The 22,472-nt window shown below is 40.5% G+C and overlaps 1 protein-coding gene across 8 annotated transcripts in view; it reads right to left on the reverse strand.

Moving 5' to 3' along the window:
- Positions 1-8,876: 8,876 nt before the first annotated feature.
- The window catches only part of IWS1 (interacts with SUPT6H, CTD assembly factor 1), a 48,135-nt gene continuing 34,539 nt past the window's right edge, over positions 8,877-22,472 (reverse strand). For 2 of the 8 annotated variants that reach the window (XM_033231864.1, XM_033231866.1), the window contains exons 9-14: positions 21,768-21,897; positions 20,434-20,551; positions 18,279-18,390; positions 17,623-17,679; positions 15,017-15,128; positions 8,880-9,245 (exon numbers count right to left, since the gene is read on the reverse strand). In XM_033231864.1, the coding sequence (XP_033087755.1) occupies positions 9,114-9,245; positions 15,017-15,128; positions 17,623-17,679; positions 18,279-18,390; positions 20,434-20,551; positions 21,768-21,897 (661 nt within the window). In that variant the 3' untranslated portion in view covers positions 8,880-9,113. Of the gene's footprint in view, positions 9,246-14,344; positions 14,505-15,016; positions 15,129-17,022; positions 17,680-18,264; positions 18,391-20,433; positions 20,552-21,767; positions 21,898-22,472 lie in introns of those variants that run through there. The other 6 variants (XM_033231865.1, XR_004441839.1, XM_033231863.1 and 3 more) reach the window with 6 other exon arrangements.

A 22,472-nucleotide genomic window follows, 5' to 3' on the forward strand; every position in this document is an offset into this window, starting at 1 on the left:
ACCGGGTAATCCTACCTCTTGGAACTTATCAAACATCTCTCTAATCGTTTAATATACAAGTAACAGACATCTACATCACTCGAAACTACACTCTTTACCTGCTCCAGGAAGAGTCTTACGTCAGAGGACTTCTGCTACTGCGACTGGGGAAGATCCCAGAGACAGTATGGAATTTGATTCAATAATTTCTGCCTGTCTGAGAGGAACAGTACACAGGCAGGTGGGGAAGAGTTGGTTTGTACACAGTGGTTACCAATGGCTTCCAAAAAGCTACAGTACTTTACTAGTAGTCTCTCTCTACCCCACCAGGACAATCTCAGCAGAAACTTTGCAGTCAGAAGGCAATAGGATGATATATTTAAAGTGATGAAAGAAAAATCTGTAAACCAAGATTGTTTTTTCTTTTTCTTTTTTTTTTTTTTTTTTTGAGACAGGGTCTCACTCTGTCACCCAGGCTAGAGTGCAGTGGTGTGATTTCAGCCCACTGCAGCGTCAACATTCTGTAGTCAAGGGATCCTCCCACCTCAGCCTCCTGAGCAGCTGGGACTACAGGCATGAGCCACCACATTCAGCTAATTTTTCTATTTTTTTCTAAAGATGGAGTTTTGCCACGTTGCCCAGGCTGGTCTCGAACTCCTGAGCTCAAGTGATCAGCTTGTCTCAGGCTCCCAGAGTGCTGGGATTACAGGTGTGAGCCACCACGCCCAGCCAAGAATTCTGTATCTGGTAAAACTATCCTTCAAAATCAAGGGAGAAACTAAGATATCCCTAAATAAACAAAAGCTGAAGGAATTAATTACCACTAGACCTACCCTGCAAGAAATGTTAAAGGGAGTCCTTCCTTCAGGTTGTATGGAAACAACACTAGACAGTAACTCAAAGACTGTATAAAAAAATACATTTTTCCTTTCAAGGTAAACACATAGACAAATATAAAAACCAGTATTATTGCAATTTTGGTTTGTAACTCCCCTAATTATTTTACAGGACCTAAAATAGAAAAGCATAAAAAGCTATAAATCTTTGCTAATGGGTACACAATATATAAAGATGTAATTTGTGACAGCAATAACATAAAGAAGAGACGGAGCTGTAAAGGACATCTTTCTTATGCAATTAAAGTTATCAGTTTAAAATAGGTTGTTATAACATTAGGATGTTTTATGTAAGTCTCATGGTAACACAAAGGAAATAGCTACAGAATATACACAAAAGGAAGTGAGAAGGGAACTAAACATGCCACTATAAAAAATCAACTGAGGCCGGGTGCAGTGGCTCAAGCCTGTAATCCCAGCACTTTGGGAGGCCGAGACGGGTGGATCACGAGGTCAGGAGCTCGAGACCATCCTGGCTAACACGGTGAAACCCCGTCTCTACTAAAAAATACAAAAAACTAGCCGGGCGAGGTGGCGGGCACCTGTAGTCCCAGCTACACGGGAAGCTGAGGCAGGAGAATGGCGGGAACCCGGGAGGCAGAGCTTGCAGTGATCTGAGATCTGGCCACTGCACTCCAGCCTGGGCGACAGAGCGAGACTCCGTCTCAAAAAAAAAAAAAAAAAATCAACTGAACTCGCTGGGCGAAGTGGTTTACACCTGTAATCCCAGCACTTTGGGAGGTTGAGGCGGGCGATCACAAGGTCAGGAGTTCAAGACCAGCCTGGCCAATATGGTGAAATCCCGTCTCTACTTAAAAATACAAAAATTAGCCAGGCGGGCGTGGTAGTGCGTGCCTGTAGTCCCAGCTACTCAGGAGGCTGAGGCAGAGGAATTGCTTGAACCTGGGAGGCAGAGGTTGCAGTGAGCCGAGATTGTGCCACTGCACTCCAGCCTGGGTGACACTGCGAGACTCCATCTCAAAAAAAAAAAAAAAAGAAAGAAAAAGAAAAACAAAATCAACTAAACTCAAAGAAAGACAGTAAGGGAGTAAATGAGGGACAAAAAAGAGTCTATAAGAGATACAGAAAACAACAAAATGGCCAATAGTAAGTCCTTCCCCATCAGTAATTACTTTAAATGTAAATTAACTCCCAAATCAAGACAGATTGACAGAATGAATTTAAAAAAAAGAATCCATCTATACACTGTCTACAAGAGACTCACTTTAGATCTAAGTGCACACAGGTTGACAAAGAAAGGACAGAAAAAGATATTCCATGCAAATAGTGATGAAGAGAGTAGGGGTGGCTATACTAATATCAGACAAAATAGACTTTAAGTCAAAAACCGGTACAAAAGACAAAGAACATTATATATTTTAAAAAGGGTCAATTCACCAATTAGATATAACAATTATATATATACACACACACACACACCCCAAACATAACAGCTCCTAACTATATGAACAAACACTGACAGAACTGAAGGGAGAAATAGATGACTCTGTAACAGTAGGCTTCAACACCCACTTTCAATAACTGATAGAAAAGCAAGAGACAAGATCAAAAAAGAAACAGAGGCTGGGTGCAGTGGCTCACACTTGTAATCTCAGCACTGTGGGAGGCTGAGACGGGTGGATTGCTTGAGCCTAGGAGTTCAAGACCAGCCTGGGCGACATGGTAAAACCACCCCCATCTCTACTAAAAATACAAAAAAGTAGGCAGGCACAGTGGCGCACGCCTATAGTCCCAGCTACTTGAAACGCTAAGGCAGGAGAATCACTTGAGCCTGGGAGGCGAAGGTTGCAGTGAGCCAAGATCGCACCACTTCACTCCACCCTGGGTGACAGAAGTGAAACCGTCTCAAAAAGAGGACTTGAACAACGTGATAGGCCATTTGGACCTAACAGATATGCAAAAAGCATCCCACCCAACAATAAGCAGAATACACATATTCCTCAAGAGTATATGGAACATTCTCTGGGACAGGCTATTAGGCCACAAATAAGTCTTAAAACATTTGAAAAGACTGAAATTATATAAAGTATCTTTCTAATCACAACGGAATAAAATCAGAAATCCACAGCAGAAAGAAAACCATAAAATCTACAAAAAACGTGGAAATCAAATGGTACATTCTCAAACAACCAATGGGTCAAGGAAGAAGTCACAAGGGAAGTAAGAAAATAACTTGAGACAAATGAAAATAAAAACACCAAAGCTTATGGGATGAAGCAAAAGCAATGCTGGAAGAAATTTGTATCTACAAATGCTCAAATTTTAAGATCTCAAATCAGCAACCTAATTTTGTACCTTAAAGAACAAGAACAAACTAAACACAAAGCAAGCAAAAGGAAAGAAATAATAAATATTAGAGCAGAGATAAACATAACAGAGAATACAAAAAAGAGGAAAAAACCCAAAGAAACCCAAAGTTGGTTCTTCAAAAAGATCAACGAAATTGACCAACTTTTAGCTAGGTGAAGAAAAAGAGAAGACTCAAATGGGGGGACATTATGACCCATTTCACAGAAACAAAAAGGATTATAAAACAGTACTATGAACAACTGTAAGCCATCAAATTGGATAACCTAGACAAAACGGACAAATTAAATTCCTGGAAACACAACCTACCAACTCTGAATCATGAAAAAATAAAAATCTGAACAGATCTGTAACTAGTAAGGAAACTCCCAATGAACAAAAGTTCAGGACCAGATGGCCTTACTGGTGAGCTCCACCAAATATTTAAAAAAGAACAAATACCAATCTTCCTCATACTTCAAAAAATTGAAGAGAAACACTTCCAAACTCCAAACTATGAAGTCAGTATTACCCAGAAACACTTCCAAACTCCAAACTATGAAGTCAGTATTACCCTGATACCAAAACCAAAGGCACTAAAACTAAAGACCAATATCCCTAATAAATATGTTGCAAAAATCCTCAACAAAATACTAGCAAACAAAATTCAAGAGCACACTAAAAGAATTATACACCATGACCGTAAAGGATTTATTCCCAAAATGCAAGGATGGTTCAACAACAGCAAATATAAATCAATCAATATAATACACCACATTAACAGAATGAAGAAAACAACTCATGATCATCTCAATTGATGCAGAAAAGGCATTTGACAAAATTCACCACCATTTCATGATTTAAAAAAACACACACACTCTACAAACAAGGGACAGAAGGAAGCTCAACATAATAAATGTCATATATGAAAAGCCCACAGCTAATATCATACTCAATGGTGAAAGATTGAAAGCTTTTTATCAGAAACAAGACAAGAATGCCCACTTTTACCACATCTACTCAACATGGTACTGGAAATCTTAGCCAGAACAATTAGGCATAAAAAAGAAATTAAAAAGGCATCCAAACTGGAAAGAAATTGAATTATCTGTTTGCAGACAACATGGTATTACATGAGCCCAGAGAGTACACAAAACACCTCCTAAACTAAACAAAACTGTTAGAATAAACAAATTCAGAAAAGCTGCAGGATACAAAAATCAACACAAAAATCAGTTGCATTTTTACATGTTAACAATGAACAATCCTAAAAGGAACTTATGAAAACAATTCGATTTATGATAGCATCAATTAGAATAAAATACTTAGGAATATAGCTAACCAAGGAGGCGAAAGACTTGTACATTGAAAACTACAGTCCATGCATGGTGGCTCACATCTGCAGTCCTAGCACTTTGGAGGCCAAAGCAGGAGGATCGCTTGAGGCCAGGAGTTGAAGAGCAGCCTGGGCAACATAGCAAGACCTCAACTCTACAAAAAAAATTATCCGGGCGTGGTAGCACACACCTGTAGTCCCAGCTACTTGGAAAGCTGAGGTGGGAAGATTGCTTGAAGCCAGGAGTTTGAGATGAGCCTGGACCACAAAGTGAGAATCTGAATCAAAAAGAAGAATGAAAAGAAAGTAAAGAAAGAAAAAGAAAAGGAAAAAAGGAAAAGAAGACAACAAAACATTAAGGAAATTAAAGAAGACACCAGTAAATGAAGATATTCTATGCTCATGATTCAAAGACTTAATATTGTTAAGTCAGTACTACCCAGAACACCTCTACAGATTCAGTGCAATTCCTAACAAAATACCAATAATGTTTACTGCATATATAGAAAAATCCATTTTAAAATTCACATGAAATCTCAAATAGCCAAAACAATCTTGAAAAACAACAAAGTGGGAAGACTCACATCCTGACTTCAGAATTTACTACAAAGCTACAGTAATCAAAACAGCGTCATAGTGGGGACAGACACACAGACAGTTCTATATTGCAACATACAGACAAATGGAAAAGAACAAAGTCCAGAAATCAACTCTTGCATATATGGTCAAATGATTTTTGACAAGATGGCCAAGACCATTCCATGGGGAAGGTAAGTTTTTTTTTTTTTTTCTTCAGTAAATGTTGCTAGGGAAACTTGATATCTATATGCAAATGGATAAAGTTGGAACCTTATTTTACACAATATACAAAAAAATTAACTAGAAATGGATGAGAGACATAAACATAAGAGCTAAAGTTACAAAATTATGGGGTAAAAGCTTCGTAATATTGAATTTGGCAATAATTTTTTTGATGACACCAAAAACACAGGCAATAAAAGAAAAAAGTGAGATACAGCAAAATTTAAATCATGTGTGCATCAAAGAACACAACCAACAGAGTGAAAAGGCAATCTAAAGAATGAAATAAAATATTTGCAAATCATATAGCTGCTAACGCCTTAACACGAATACACAAAGCACTCCTACAACTCACACCAAACAACCCAGTCTAAAACTGGGCAAATGACTTGAATAGACATTTCTCCAAGGAAGATATATAAATGGTCAAAAAGTACATTAAAAGATGCTCTACATCACTATCATTAGGGAAATACAAACTAAAATCACAAGATACCACCTCACATCACTTAAGATGGCTACCATCAAAAAATAGAAATAAAGTGTTAGCAAGCATATGGAGAAATTGGAACTCTTGTATATTATTGATGTGAATATAAAATTGTGCAGCCCCTTTGGAAAGTGTATGTATGGCACTTTCTAAAAAAATTTAAAATGGAATTACCATATAATCTAGCAATTCTACTTCTAGGTATATAACCAAAAGAATTGGAAAAAAAAAAAAAAAAGCGTTCTTTTTTTAATAGTTTCTAGAGTGAAGAAAAAAAGATCTTAAGCAAATACTTGTACACCCGTGATCACAGCAGCATTATTCACAATGGCCAAAGGTGGAGGCAACCCAAGTGTCCACTGACAGATGAACGGACAAACAGAATGTGGTATATACACACACTGGAATATTATTCAACCTTAAAATGCAAGGAAATTTGGACACATGGACAAACCTTGAGGACATTATACCAAGTGAAAGAAGACAGTCGCAAAAAGACAAATGCATAATTCCACTTATATGAGGTACCTAGAACAGACAACTCGTCAGAAAGTAGAATGCTGGTTGCCAAGAGCTTGGGGGATGAAGAAAGGGGAGTTCTTTGATGGGTAGAATTAAAATTTTGCAAGATGAAAAGATTTCTGAAGATGAATGGTGGTGATGGTTGTACATTGTGAACATACTCAATGCCACTGAGCAGTAAAACTGTTTAAGATAGTAAATCTTAAAACCAGAAGAGGAAGAAGAGGAAGAGGAAGAGGAAGAGGAAGAAGAGGAAGAAGGAGGAAGAGGAAGAAGAGGAAGAGGAAGAAGAGAAAGAGGAAGAAGAGGAAGAAGAAGAAAAGCCAAGCATGACAGTACGTGCCTACAGTCCCAGCCACTGGGGAGGAGACTGAGGCAGGAGGATTGCTTGAGCCTGGGAGTTCAAGGCTGCAGGGAACTATGATCACACCACTGCACTTCAGCCTGGGCGACAGAGCAAGAACCCATCTCTTAAAAAACAAACCCCTTCACAACTCTGTGTCATTAGATACAAGTTGTCAAAATTAGTATCACCAATTCTGGGACAAAACTAAAGTCTATGTTCTTGGAAGAAATACGCTGAAGTATTTGGGGTTCAAGGGACAAGTTGTCGGCAAGTTACTCTCATGAGTCTGCAACAATAGTTCTGTGTATATACAAGATGACAGAATCGATGTGGCAAAACGTTAACACTTGGTAAATATCAGTGAGTATATCGGAGTTTATTTACTATTTTTGCAACTACTGTAAATTGGAAATATTTTCAAAATTTAAAGTTTTTCTGGCCAGCTAGGTTTGAGCTGCCATAAAACCAACACCAAGGATCATTTATATAGAAACTAACTTTTTCCTTCAAACACAGTACAGGAGAATCTCTTACCATCTGGAATTCCCCAGGTATGGTTTAAAATGTTATCACTTGCCAACATTGTAAGTTTTACCCTGTAATAGTGAAATTTTCAGGTAATCGGAGCTGACCTTATTACATGACAAAATCATACAAATAACTTACAAATCTTTCTTAAACACAACCTTTGTCTTTGTTTCAAATTTGTTTTTTAATGATCAATGTAAGGCTTCACTAGATGTCTGTGCTTTTTCCTTCTCAAGTGTTTTTGAGGGTATTTGTATAAAACACTGCAGAAAAGCTTAAGGATTTTGTCTCCATCTAGTGGTACCTTCTAAAGGCTTTATGTACCTGCTTTTTACAAAGCACTACATCCTACTGTGCTTGTGTTTATTGAAAGTAAAGTTTGAGTTTCTTGTGAGCAGTGTTTTAGTACATAAACTTCATTATTTTAGCTGTTCAAAACTCTTTGTGGCCAAAAGTAGTTTTATGTGTTTCTGAAGATCAAGGTGCCAATTGGTATGAGAGTAGGATTTCTGTAATTAAAATAATCTAGTTGATAAAATGTTCTTGGGCCTCATCATCTTGACCTTAAGAGACCTCTCATAATTAAGTCTATAGAGACTATTAAAATAGTAAGAGTATCACAAAAATAGAGCAACAAGACACATAGCCACAAGCTGCAATTTTTCTCTCTCCCCCAATAGCTCAACTGCTCTACGCTTTTGTCATAGTGATTTTCAGTTATGCCCGTATTTCCTTGAAGACAGTATTTCTTGATCTTTTGTTATAAGCCCACATCCCAGAGAAAAATGAAAATCAAAATAATTATCCCAAGTAAGAGAAACACATTAATAAGATTTTGTTGGCATTCCATTTCCACCCCAACTGAGGTACTGCAATTCAATTTCTGATACGAAATGCCCAGAGCTGGCATCAGATTGCACAGGTTTAACGCATCAATCCTCCACAATACTGCCCTCACTTCAGATGCAAGCCCCAAGTGGGGTACCCAGGCTACTGTCACTTCTGACCAGCTACAAATTTGGGGTTCCCATAAACCTCTCAGGTTTAAGAACTTGCTAAAATGACTGACAGAACTCAGGAAAGCACTATGCTTCCCTAGAAAACACTATGATTGGTTTTACTGTTTTACTATAGAAGTTATGAATTAGGAGGGCCAGTCAAATGAAGGGATACATCGGGGAAGGTCTGGGAGGGAAGGCAGAGCTTCTGTGCCCCTGTCCCCATAGAGGGGAATCCTTTCCCTCCCAGCACACCAATGCCTTCACCAACCAAGAAGCTTCATTGAGCTGTGGGGTCCAGAGCTCTTCATCAGGTCCCATTTTGCAGGCATGGGTGACTCAATCAAACACGTCACTGTGTCTCAATCTCTCAGGTCCCTCTGTAGTAGGTTTCTGGTTACCAGCCTCCATCCTAAAACCCACCACACAGTCACCTCATTAGCATAACAGAGACACTCTATCACTCAGGAAACCACAAGGGTTTTAGACATTCCTTGCCAGCAACCAGGGGCAAAGGCCAGATAAATTCCTCCTCATACCACGACCAGGCAGGATGGAACCTCTAAGGGTCACAAACCCCTGTAATACCGTAAGATTTGTTCCCACACAATGAGAAGCAATCTTTGCCCGTATTGAGAATGCATCCTCTAAGAAATGAAGAGACAGTCCCCCGAAATCAGAATGAAGTTTTATTGTGTAAAGTTTATAGAAGTATGACTAGTATTCCTCTGTACAAAGTACACAACAAACAGTTTTAAATATAACTGAGAGAAATGCGAGTCCTATGACAACATTTGATACACACGGAACCATTGACAGACACACTAAAAACGTTTTAAAATATCTTCTTTCTCCAAAGAGTCCACTGCGCATTTCTCAGAGTAGAGATGGGGACACATTCCAGGCAAGGTCACAATGGCATTTTGTTGCCCTCAATGCTGATTTTCACTGCGTGGGCAGATCTGCTTTTTTTCCTGATATCTGTGAACTTTCTCATCTGTTTATCCAGTCGACTGATACCCTTCTTGGAGGTCGCCTGAAACTAAGAATAAGGGAAAAATTAAAGAGCAAACTACTGAAATACGTAAGTCTAGTTTTGTCTTTCATCTTCTTATAACTGAAAGTTAGCAACCAGAAGAGCTCCTAGCTCTAGAATAACCAGAATGTGTGTTGATGACCTCAAGAACAGAGCATACAGACTATTCTAACAGTATAATAAGAAATGCATATTAAACTCTCTCAATGAAGAATAATTCTGTTGTCTGTGCTTTATTTTTAATTTTGCTGCAGTCCATGGAGGTCTCCTAGATGGGAGAAAGGGGGGAAACTGAAACTATGATTCTCTGTATTCCATCATGTACATTACATTTTAACTGCATGCTTTTCCATTTCGAAGACCAAATGTGGAGCTAACCACTTGACATACACTTTCAAACAGTGCTGGCATAAAGAATGACCTAAAACAAAGTCAAGTCAGCTGAGAAAAAGCCTTAAGCATAAAAAATGAGGTCAATGGCCGGGCGCGGTGGCTCAAGCCTGTAATCCCAGCACTTTGGGAGGCCGAGACGGGTGGATCACAAGGTCAGGAGATCGAGACCATCCTGGCGAACACAGTGAAACCCCGTCTCTACTAAAAAAATACAAAAAACTAGCCGGGCGAGGTGGCGGGCGCCTGTAGTCCCAGCCACTCAGGAGGCTGAGGCAGGAGAATGGCGTAAACCCGGGAGGCGGAGCTTGCAGTGAGCTGAGATCCGGCCACTGCACTCCAGCCTGGGCGACAGAGCGAGACTCCGTCTCAAAAAAAAAAAAAAAAAAAAAAAAAAAAAAAATGAGGTCAGATGATTAGTAAAGTGAACCCCTAAGTGCGGGAGCTCTTGAGTTTTTAGACTTGGGGTGAATCCCTGCTCTGATTCAGTAACTTCTGTGACCCTGAGCAAAGCACACCCATGGCAGGTACTCTTTCCAGAACTGCTGAGAGAAGGAAATGAGACAGTGATATCAGATCCAAGCACAGAGGCTGAGCACATATAATCAGTGCACAAAATAATAGGAGCTATTACTATTTTACTACTTCACAAGCAACTAGATTTACATTAAGTATACTTGACACAAAAAGAATATTAAGTCTTGGCGGGCGCGGTGGCTCAAGCCTGTAATCCCAGCACTTTGGGAGGCCGAGGCGGGCGGATCACGAGGTCAGGAGATCGAGACCATCCTGGCTAACCCGGTGAAACCCCGTCTCTACTAAAAAAATACAAAAAACTAGCCGGGCGAGGTGGCGGGCGCCTGTAGTCCCAGCCACTCAGGAGGCTGAGGCAGGAGAATGGCGTAAACCCGGAGGCGGAGCTTGCAGTGAGCTGAGATCCGGCCACTGCACTCCAGCCTGGGCGACAGAGCGAGACTCCGTCTCAAAAAAAAAAAAAAAAAAAAAAAAAAAAAAAAAAAATGAGGTCAGATGATTAGTAAAGTGAACCCCTAAGTGCGGGAGCTCTTGAGTTTTTAGACTTGGGGTGAATCCCTGCTCTGATTCAGTAACTTCTGTGACCCTGAGCAAAGCACACCCATGGCAGGTACTCTTTCCAGAACTGCTGAGAGAAGGAAATGAGACAGTGATATCAGATCCAAGCACAGAGGCTGAGCACATATAATCAGTGCACAAAATAATAGGAGCTATTACTATTTTACTACTTCACAAGCAACTAGATTTACATTAAGTATACTTGACACAAAAAGAATATTAAGTCTTGGCCGGGCGCGGTGGCTCAAGCCTGTAATCCCAGCACTTTGGGAGGCCGAGGCGGGCGGATCACGAGGTCAGGAGATCGAGACCATCCTGGCTAACCCGGTGAAACCCCGTCTCTACTAAAAAAATACAAAAAACTAGCCGGGCGAGGTGGCGGACGCCTGTAGTCCCAGCTACTCGGGAGGCTGAGGCAGGAGAATGGCGTAAACCCGGGACGCAGAGCTTGCAGTGAGCTGAGATCCGGCCACTGCACTCCAGCCTGAGCGACAGAGCAAGACTCCGTCTCAAAAAAAAAAAAAAAAGAATATTAAGTCTTCACCCACTTGCCCTTTATGTTTAAAGGTTTGGTTTGGGGGCTATTTTATATTGAAAATACTGTCTTGCAAAGATGTGGTCTCCAAGAAACTGCCACCTTTTAGAAATGCTAGAAAGGTTTGCCGACTCTGCTGTAAAACAATTTAGATGTTTAACAATGGTGAGTGCTTAAAAAGAGATGGGTTTTTCTAATTCTTCTCCCCATACGTTTACTACTGAATCACCTCTGAAACTCAATTCAAAAGAATGCTAAAATAAGCTGGGGCCTGGGAGACACTCTGGGGTCACTACCAGCCTGGTGAGCTTCTTTTCTGTCCGGGAGCCTTTAGAATCTTATCCTACCTCTGGACCCAGCCTCAACCCCAACATGAAGCCAGCTGAGCACTAGGCAAGGAACTCGAAGTCATTCTTGATCAAGAGCCATGTTGACCTATCTTTCTAGGAATATCTCAATTCAAATATTACTCTGTATCAGTCTCAATACTTGGCATTAGTACTCTGAGTCAGCATAAAAAGTGTCAGATGAGAAAGAGCTATGCCACCATCACACTGTCTCCCAGATCTCCTGGACAGTCCCATATATCTGACTTCCGTTCAGAGGATGTGCCGTGATCTTAGTACTTGTACTCAGTCCACATTGGAAGCTTTACCTGCTCAAATCTCTGCCAACTACACAATTCCCAGCAGCTCCACACACTAATTGCACTCCCCTTCGCCTGCTTCCAAGACCCTCACTAACTGTCTAAGCCCTGATGGATCCGTCTAGCCTCAGCAATCAGGACACACCCGGACCAGTGGGTTACAAAATATATGACTGGTAGTTGCAGACGCCTAGTTACCCCAAGTTTGAAAAGACAGACTATAGTACCTCACACACCAAGTTCAATGATCTCCCTCCAGATTCATCAAGGGAACACTACACTTCCTTAGAAAGTCAGAGTGTGTGCTACACTGCTTCACCAGAACAAGACCAAAAGCAGCTTCAATTATGGCACAACTGTGTGAAGACACAATGCGAAATCACTCAAGAATGCTCACTCAAATGGATTTTTACCAAGGTAAATAAAAAACCCAACAAGGTATAGAAGAATATGATCACAATGTCTCTTGAAAAAAACAAAAACAAAAACAAAACAAAAACCCAGTAATATTGTCTATGCATACATATAAAAAAAAAAGACATAATCTAAAATGTTAACATTAAGTTGAAGTGGGATTACAGATGGCACTAATTTTGTCTATGTTTTGCGTATTTTTTAAAGTTCATGAAAAAATAGGCATTGCTTTTGTCATTTTACTGTTATTTAAAAAGTATTTCATGGAGTAAATAAACTATATAATATAAAAAATACAATGTAGCACAGGTTACTACATTATTTAGGAGTAAAAAACCAGAAACCATAAAGGAATGAATAAACACATTATATTCATGGCTGGGCGTGGTGGCTCCCGCCCATAAGGCCAGAGGATCGCTTGAGACCAGCTTGAGCAAGATGGTGAGACTAAAATAAAATACATAACAACAACAAAAAAAGCAAATTATAATTTGGTCATTTTCTGTGTGTGTGTATTTTTTTTTCTTTCTAGAGATAGGGTCTCACTCTGTTGCCCAGGCTGGAGTGCAATGGCAGGATTCTAGCTCACTGCAGCCTCCAACTCCTGGGCTCAAGGGATTCTCCCACCTCACCCTCCCGAGGAGCTAGGACTACAGGTGCATGCCACCATGCCTGGCTACTTTTTTAAATTTTTGGTACAGATGGAGTATTGCTATGTTGTCCAGGCTGATATTTAGTATAATTTTAATTAACGTCATCAGTAGAAAAAAAGACAACAAATAGGTCAAACTGCTTTTGAATGCTAGGACCATGAATAATTTTTCTCTTTGTACCTAAAAATTTTCTATAATTATAAAAACCAAGTTCAAGGCATATCTGGAAATACATTTAAAACCTCAAATTGTTGGCCAAGCACAGTGGCTCATGCCTTAATCCCAGCACTTTGGGAGGCCGAGGCAGGCAGATCCCTAGGTCAGGAGATTGAGACCATCCTGGCTAACACAGTGAAATCCCATCTCTATCAAAAATACAAAAAATTAGCTGGGCGTGATGGTGGGCCAGCTGCTTGGGAGGCTGAGGCAGAAGAATGGTGTGAACCCAGGAGGTGGAGCTTGCAGTAAGCAGAGATCGCGCCACTGCACTCCAGCCTGGGCGACAGAGCAAGACTCGTCTCGAAAAACGACAGAAGGCCAAAAAAGAAATGGGTGCAGGGGACATGGAGAGATGGTCAGGGACGTGGATATGAGCACAAGAAAAAAGAAAGAGGAGAGAGAGGAGGAAGTTCTTGGCACAGAACTAGTCCTTCTCTACCCTTGATTTATTCTCAAGAAATAAGAAAGTACATTTTGTTTTGATAGTCACTTAACAGCAACATGAACTGGCAGGTAGGAGAGTGGAGTCAGTGGAAACAGCTGCCAAAGCAGGGGTCATGGAGAAGCACAAAAGGCAGGCAACACACAGACTGTATGTACTCCGCAACAAAGGTGCCACTATTAATCTCACAGCACAGCGGATTAGTGAGTCGGGCTTATGAACGTTCCAAAGTCTTTTTCATTTCTGACCACATTGTGAGTATGGGTTAATCAAATTCATCTCCTAAATATTTAGTATAAGACTTTATGCAGTGAGTCCTCAAATGCATGTTGCTGAGCCACTGACAGGAGGAAAACAAGCTACTTCCCACCAAGAAGCCACTAACCAGTTTACATCGTGTAACACATATCACTATAATTCTGGGTCCTAACAAAAACCTTTTTCATAAAAATGGGTACCAGTCAGGAAGACCCAAATGCATATTAGGGAAGTAATTATCTATTAGTCTCTAAGATACTGATAAAGAAAGGGGCTTCCATGTCAATTTCTAAATATTCAAGAGGCCTTGAATAGCCCAAGGTGCCTGTTAGGGTCATTATTTCGAAACTAAAAGCAGACCCAGCCTCTTCTGATTCAGAAAGCACACACACACACTTTTCACTCCGACTCCTGACAATTCAAGCCCATGCACAGTACATGCTTCCTTGGGAATACCTCTCGTGTATACACTCGGGCAGGGCCAGGCCTATAGGGGCATCCTGTTGCCTTCAATGCTGAACTTGACAGCACGATGCACTTTGCTGAGTCGTTTCTGTTCTGCAAATCGCCTCTTGTGCTTTTCCAATCGGCTTAGGCCCCTTTTAAGAATACCAGGCTAGAAGCAGTAGTTTGATTGGAGAATAAAAACAGATTACGGAGAAACACTAAAGATCCACTGAGCAGTATTTACAGTGATACCAGAGTAAGTGTCTACCCTAATTATTTCCAATGGAATTGCTTAAACTGTCGAAGAGAAAGGGAGAGGTAGGTCTGCTGAAGCATGTAAACTCTGTTTCTCATGGTTATTAAAAAAAAATTCACTGTATCAGAATACTCCAGGTTTCAATTTCAAGCCTCACTTGAAGGGATTAATAAAAACAAACTTCCCTACCTGATAATGTTGCATTAGGTCTGAAGAAAAGTTCATCAGCAATAAACTTTAATCTTGGGTAAGACTTTTCCTTTCTCTATTGCTCAATTTGTGGTTTGGCTAGATAAGCGACCAGAAAACAGCCCTCTCTGAATCAGACAAGCCTTAAGAGCTACAAGGGTTATTAACGCATGAAGTAACGAGTAAAATAGTAATCTGCAGGTGAGATCCACCTTGCCGATCCTCCACCTGCTTACCCTGGATGACTCCATTTCCACATTCCATTTGGGCCTGACCACATAGTCCTTGTTTGAGGGCATTGGGACCCTTGCCCGGGCACAGAATCCAGGATCTCCAGGTCTAAGAGCCCTGAAAAAGGGAAGAGGAAGAGCATGTTGCTTATGTGGCCACCCACAGTGGGGCACACAGGCCATTTCACACTACTGTTCCTACGTCACCCATTCACAGCTGCAATGCTCGAAACTCCTCTGCTCCCCACCTCAGGTCACCCAATCCACCTTCCTGCCGCCTCTCAGCTAGCCTGTCATCACACACACTCCAGTACGCACTCCCTGCTTCTCTTCCAAAGCCAACTTGCTCTGCATTTGCATGAATCATTTTCTTCTCTCCTCAGCTTCAGATAGACTCATGCCCCTCTGCCTTCCAAGGCCAGTCCTGCCAGCATGAACCCCTTTTTCTCTTGTCTAGTGGAGTCGCTCATGAGTTCACTTGTGAGATAAGGAATTGTGAAGAACTGAGTTGTCAAATGACCCCCCAAAACTCTCAGTATGCCCATAAAGTAGTTTTTCAATATAGAACTCCTACAGTAATTTTTAATGTTTATTTTTGTAAAAATCTTTTGAAGGTAATTACAGATTCAAATGAAGTTGTAAGAAATGATACAGAGAGAGATCCAATGTCTCTCCCAATAGTAACAACTTGCAAATCTACAGTACAGTATCACAACCAGGATACTGATGTTGATACAGTACACAGATCTTATTTACACTTCCCCAGTTTCACTTGCACTCATTTACGTGTATGTATTTAGTTCTATGCAAATCCGTGGGCAACCATGCTAGACTAAAATAAGATTACTAACCTTCCAAAGTAAAGCCTATCTATAGATGCCTGGGCATTCAAACCATTCAGCCTTTAGGTAACTAGTAAAGAGTGGATCTATGTGTGTCTGTTGGGGATGGGGAGAGAAGGGTAAAAAATTCTCAATTGTTTCTATTCTCTTGTACAGTTTACCCCATTTTTAACCTTAGATTTTTTTTTTTTTTTTTTTGAGACAGAGTCTCGCTCTGTTGCCCAGGCTAGAGTGCAGTGGCATGATTTCAGCTCATGCAAGCCCCGCCTCCCGGGTTTGTGCCATTCTCCTACCTCAGCCTCCTAAGTAGCTGGGACTACAGGTGCCCGCCACTACGCCCAGCTAATTTTTTGTATTTTTAGTACAGATGGGGTTTCTCCATGTTAGCCAGGATGCTTTCGATCTCCTGACCTTGTGATCCGCCTGCCTCAGCCTCCCAAAGTGTTGGGATTACAGGCGTGAGCCACCGTGCCCAGCCAACCTTAAACTTTTATAACCTTCATATACGTATGAACAGGTTAATTGGCTTGCCAAGAAAATTCCCTGTAACTCTTACTTTCCTTCTGAAGCACGGTCTCATCATCAACTTCCTTCTTAAACACACTTGCTTCCTCTAGCTCTTCCCCTATTCTCCTCTTGCAATCTGGATGCTGCCTAACTACCAACTCACCTGCACAAAGCCCTCTGCAGCACCTGCCCCTGGCCCATGCTTTTGCCATTGCCACCTCCAGCTCAGCCTCATTCCCCTCCAGGCTCTGCTCCAACACAGAGGACCACAGCTGCTCATCCGCCTTCCCTGGCTACTCTGCCTGGCCATGCCCCCTTTCAAAATGGTTTAGTTCCTTTCTTACTCTATACTTTCTTGACTGAACAATCTTCTCTATGGAGAGAACCATCAAATCCAGGTCTCTAGCCCAAACATCTCTTTACAAGTTCTAGACCCATCATATTGATAGGACTATCTCATTAGGCATCTCACATTTAATATGCTCAAAAAAGAACTTGCCTGTTTCCTCAAATCCACTTCTCCCTCCATTTTGGTGAAAGGTAATGAACACTGTCTCATGTCTCAGCACTTAGGTTAAAACTTTGGCTGAAGTCTTTAACTCCAGCCATCTTCTCTCCCACTAAGTCACCAACATAGGACAGCTTTGCCTCTGCAGTATCTTCTCACCCCTCTGTTCCCCCACTACCACCTCTGTTTAGCTGTACCACTGCCTCAGTCCCACTGCCCTCCAACCCATCCTACACGATCCCATTGGCATCAGCATCCTAAATCAAATCAAACCAGATGGCTTCACATCCAGTCTCAAAAACTTCCTGTGGAATCACAAGGCATGCAAAAATTCCTCATCTTGATTCAAAGCCCTTCACTGGTCTATTATTTCCAACCTTATCTTCTACCACCTTCCAACCCATTCAGTCTACTTGCCATTCCAAACACAGACCTGGCACACTTACCCCATGGCTTTACCAAAGACCTCCCTTTGCCTATCATCCTTGTTTTGAGAGCATAGGCTATTTTTAATTTGTTTTTAAATTCTCAGATCACAACAAGGAATCTAGCACTTAGCAAGCCGCAAAAAAACTTGGAATGAAGTATTTTCTCAATTTTCCTTACATCCCCAGAGTACCCAATACTAAACGTTAAAATGAAAGTTACCTCCCGTAAATGAGAACATCACATCATTTCATTTACTACTTTTCTTAAAGCAGCAAACGGAAATTCTCTATATAGTCTAGGAAGAAAACCTAACATTAAAACCTTACTTCTCCTCTCCTGTCAGCACCTTTTCCAGGTCTCTTCTGGGTGTCTGACCACCAGTGCTGAAAAAAAAGTAAACAAGGAGATACCAGGAATATTAGAACCTAATAACTCAGAAAAAGAGCAAACTAAAATATCAAACTTCGACCATAACTATTAATAGCTCTTTTACGATGGATCAGGGAAAATAACTCCTAATCTTTAAAAAGTACTACTCATTTTAGTATTCATCTGCATAACAGGTTTCCTTGTGGGTGAGCCGTAATTGCCATATTTGTAACTAATGACCCTGTCCTCCCAGATGCAACTGTATGTCCACTATATTGATACAAACCAAACCTATAACATTTTTTATTCTAGGAACTCAGAAATGGGACCCAGAAAGTTGTTCTTTGCAAGTGGCTGGAACAACACAAGCATTCAGTATCGTGAAAGAGGCTCTGTTCCAACAAACTGACCCAGAAAAGTCTGGTTAGGAGGACAGGACCCTGACTATACACTATCACATTTAAACTAAAAGGATATTGTGAATTACGTAGATATATCAAGCTGAGAGGAAAGGAAATTCTATCATCTTGCAGGTTTCCTAATGATCTTACTTAAAACTGAGTTACTACAACAATAACATGTATTCCACTTACTCATACCTGTTCCCTCATACCTGTTCATTCTTCGTCGTTGAGGCATCTGTTCTAGATCTCTCTGCTCCCTTTCTTCTCTTGTCATTCCTTTGTAGTTGGAGGTAAGACCAAATATAGGCCTAGACCACTCATCTGTAGTAAGAAAAAAATCAATTATTTTGTCCATAAAATTACATTTCCCTACCATTTTTTTCAAATAATTGCACCCTAGTGTGAGGGGATATTCTAGACATTTAGAACATTCTTTCCTTGAAGAGTCCATTATTTCAGAATAATTTATAGGATAAACAAAGCAAAATGCCAGTATCGTGACTAACTCTGGCTGATTCAGAAAATTTAATGTAAAAGATCACCACAGAGATTTAAAGAAAGTAACATGTGACACACTTTGATAGTCAACAATTAGCTGGATTGACATTTCATAAAAGACATTTATTTAAAATTTTTATTTATTTTAAAAGGTAAACTGATTTCTAAGTTTACTGGAAATACAAAGTCTTGACATTCTGCTTTCTTATCCTAATCCAAAACAAGCTCCATCACCACTACCTTACAAAATGGTCTGGATCTGTAAAAATTACAGTTTAATAGCACAGATGGAAACTCTGTACTTCATTAAGTCTAATATAGCTGCTACAATGACCATGAAAGAAAGTACATGCCACTGTTCAGTCAGTCAAAGTCCAGGAGCCAACTGATGCCTTTGTTCTGAGACATAATGTAGCTTACTGCTACATTTAATACACTATACAAATAAGAAAGGACCTTTATAGACCGAACATGGGTGCTGTCACACAAAGAAGGAAGCAGGGATTCTCAGGGGGTCTACATATCTTTTAAAATCGCCCCACTGACCCCACTTCTGATTCAGACTCACTGCTGTAGTAAGTGATGGACACCAGTAGGGATATTCTGCTTTTCTCAGTCTGGGGCAAAAAAAGAAAGTCGCAAACCCACTGCATAAAAGCACCAAAAGTTTATCACTTAATAGGCAGTAAACTGCAGATTACTAACAAGATCAAAGACAATAGTATATCTTTGTTTTATAGAAGAAATTTACATTTCTCTAAAAGCTTTTGATAAACTTAGCAATTCAAAAGAAAAATAATTATTATATTCAAATGTAGTCATCACTTTTTCAATCTAGCCTTGAAGTTCTTAAAATTCCTTTTCAACATGGAGCACAGGAAGAGTTAAGAAGGATAACAAAAATGAACACGGGTTTCATTCTTAAAACTGAATAATTTCACAAACAATATGCTTGATCACATAAATTTTGGTTTAGACTTCTCTGGATTTCTCTGGCATCATTAAATAAGAACACGCAAAAATGGTTTTGGAGACCAATGTGCAAGCAACAAGAACAACAGGGGCTGTTTCTTGAGTACTTACTATGTGCTAGGCACCATGCTTTAGACACAACCTCTCATTTAATCTTTAGTCACCCAACATAAAACACGTAATTATCTCAATTTTACAGAGCACAAATCACTAGCTAAGGAAATGCAGTAAGGCAGGTGGTGGATTCATGATCTGAATCCAAGTAATATCAACTCCACAGCCTGCAATCTAACCCCTCTCTCTCCATGCTCTCAACCCATGACTAGAAAATGCATCCTTTTTACTTGCAATTTTTTTTTTTTTTTTTTTTTTGAGACTGAGTCTCACTCTTGTTGCCCAGGCTGGAGTGCAGTGGCGCAATCTCAGCTCAATGCAAGCTCCGCCTCCCAGGTTCCAGTGATTCTCCTGCCTCAGCCTCCCAAGTAGCTGGGGCTACAGGTGCGTGCCACCATGCCCGGCTAATTTTTTGTATTTTTAGTACAGACTGGGTTTCACCGTGTTAGCCAGGATGGTCTTGATCTCCTGACCTTGTGATCCCCCCACCTCAGCCTCCAAAGTGCTGGGATTACAGGCATTAAGCCACTGCACCCAGCCTTACTTGCTATTTTTAATAATGAATAGTATACTTAATTATACTGAGAAGGTTTGTTTTGTTTTGTTTTTTTAAAGTCTAAGAGAAAAGGCCTGTACCTACAAGAAGCTATTCAAAAATTTCTACTCCACTTTACTGACTCATTCAAAACAAATACTGGTAAAAATACAGCTTTTATATATACTCATCTCTCTCTTATCTACAGACATAAACACAACAAACGAAAAGGAAAATTTACATACTGATTAATTTCCCTGCCATGTCCTTGTTGGACCTTGATTCCTTGGGGTGTTTATAGAGATACATCACTGCTCGTCCAATCCCACTATGCTTCAGGGTCTCCTGGCTCACACTAGGCAGCTGGGGAACACAAACACATACACACACATTAATCACTCAGAAGCTGGGGGTCTTGCTAATCTATACCAGAGACCTGGCGCCTTCACAATAGTACAAATAAAAAATTCCATTTTCAGGATCTACAGAAATAGAGCACAAAGATACTTTGTGTCCACGTCAAAAGTTCAGAGTTCATGCCTGGCATGGTGGCTCACCGCTTGTAATCCCAGCACTTTGGAAGGCTGAGGTGGGTGGATCACCTGAGGCCAGGAGTTCAAGACCAGCCTGGCCAACAGGTGGTGAAACCCCATCTCTACTAAAACCACAAAAAGTAGCCGGGCGTGGCGGTGGCTGCCTGTAATCCCAGCTACTCGGGAGGCTGAGGCAGGAGAATCGCTTGAACCTAGGAGGCGGAGGTTGCAGTGAGCCGAGATCGTGCCACTGTACTCCAGCCTGGGCACCAGAAGCGAAATTCCGTCTCAAAAACAAAACAAAACAAAACAAACAAAAACAAACAAACAAAAAAAAGGTTGAGAGTTCAGTATTACAGCTGAGTTGAAGTAAAACCTAACAATGTGAGAAAGTATGAACTAAGCATACTTAGAGGTTAGCAGTTTAATACGGGAGCCAGCATAGGCCTCAGAATCCAACAGACCTAAGACTGAACCCAAACACAGCCACCTTCTAGCTATGTGACCTTGACAAGTCATTTAACTTCTCTGAATCTTAATTCCCTCATCTGTAAAACGGAAATACTACACCTACCTTGTCAGTTTACTGCGAGGAAGAAACGAACCAATACATATATAAAGCACCTGGCACAGTGCGTGGCATAGGAGGCTCCTTGGGAATTGCTTCAGAAGTTAAATGGCTTACCCAAGGTGTCACAACTACGTAAGGTGGCCCAGCTCAGGATTCAAATGCAGGTTCCTATGACTCTGAATTTGGTGTTCATTCTATGTCACGTCTCCCCAGAACTTGCCCACTACTGTACTACTCTTCTCAGACACATCACAGCTGCTCTAAGATCTTTTCCCTTCAATGCAATAGTTATATGAAGTTTTATAAGGTCTTCCCTTTCACGCTCATTTTACTAGATATGTTCCTTTTTTCCAACCCGTCTTCTGGCAGGCTGTAGCAGAGAGAACATATACAAACACTGTAAACTACACAGGTTATGACCACACAGACCACAATAGATAATTAATAAAGAACAGTCAGATTATCTGCCTCTAACCTCTTGCAGGATCTTCAGCAGCTCCTCCCGGATCTTGAGTGCAGGCAAACTCCTATCTGGTAGAGGTGAGAGCCATTCTTTGATGGCAGACATTACACCACTGTCAATGAATGTTTCTTTGAGGTCCTGCCTGCAGTAATAATAATAATTTTTAAGAATTCCGTGAACCTTGGTTCTACTGTATCTTCTGACTTTTCTTACATATTTAGTGATGTTTCTAAAAACTGCTTTAAAAAAGTTACTCATATAAATTTGGTATTTACTGAACACCATTCTGGTTTCAAAAGCAGTATGACATTTAGTTCTTATCTTCCAGAAACGCATATACCTGACAAAAAATGATTTGCTGAAAACAAAACAAACTCAAGTTACACAAGATAAATTAATGCTGATATGAATGGTACAGACAGTAAGAACAATTAACTCCAATCATTTCAACTAAAAAAAAATAACGTTCAATCTATCAAAATAGTGATTATTGAAAAATTTTACGTGGTGGTGAACCCAGAATTGCTATTCTCTGCAGGACACCAATGAGACTAGCACTCTACTGGCAGGACAAAAAATGAACAAACAAACAAAAAACACCCTCAAAATAATACTTAAATTCCATTTTATGTATTAGAATCAGTTACGTTAATAGAAAACAAGACGTTATATACATAAAACCCACCACAGATAGTTTTCCCTGTTAGAACAGAGGGA

Source organism: Trachypithecus francoisi, unplaced genomic scaffold, assembly GCF_009764315.1.
Source record: "Trachypithecus francoisi isolate TF-2019V2 unplaced genomic scaffold, Tfra_2.0 Lachesis_group13, whole genome shotgun sequence".
NCBI classification, from domain to species: Eukaryota; Metazoa; Chordata; class Mammalia; order Primates; family Cercopithecidae; genus Trachypithecus; species Trachypithecus francoisi.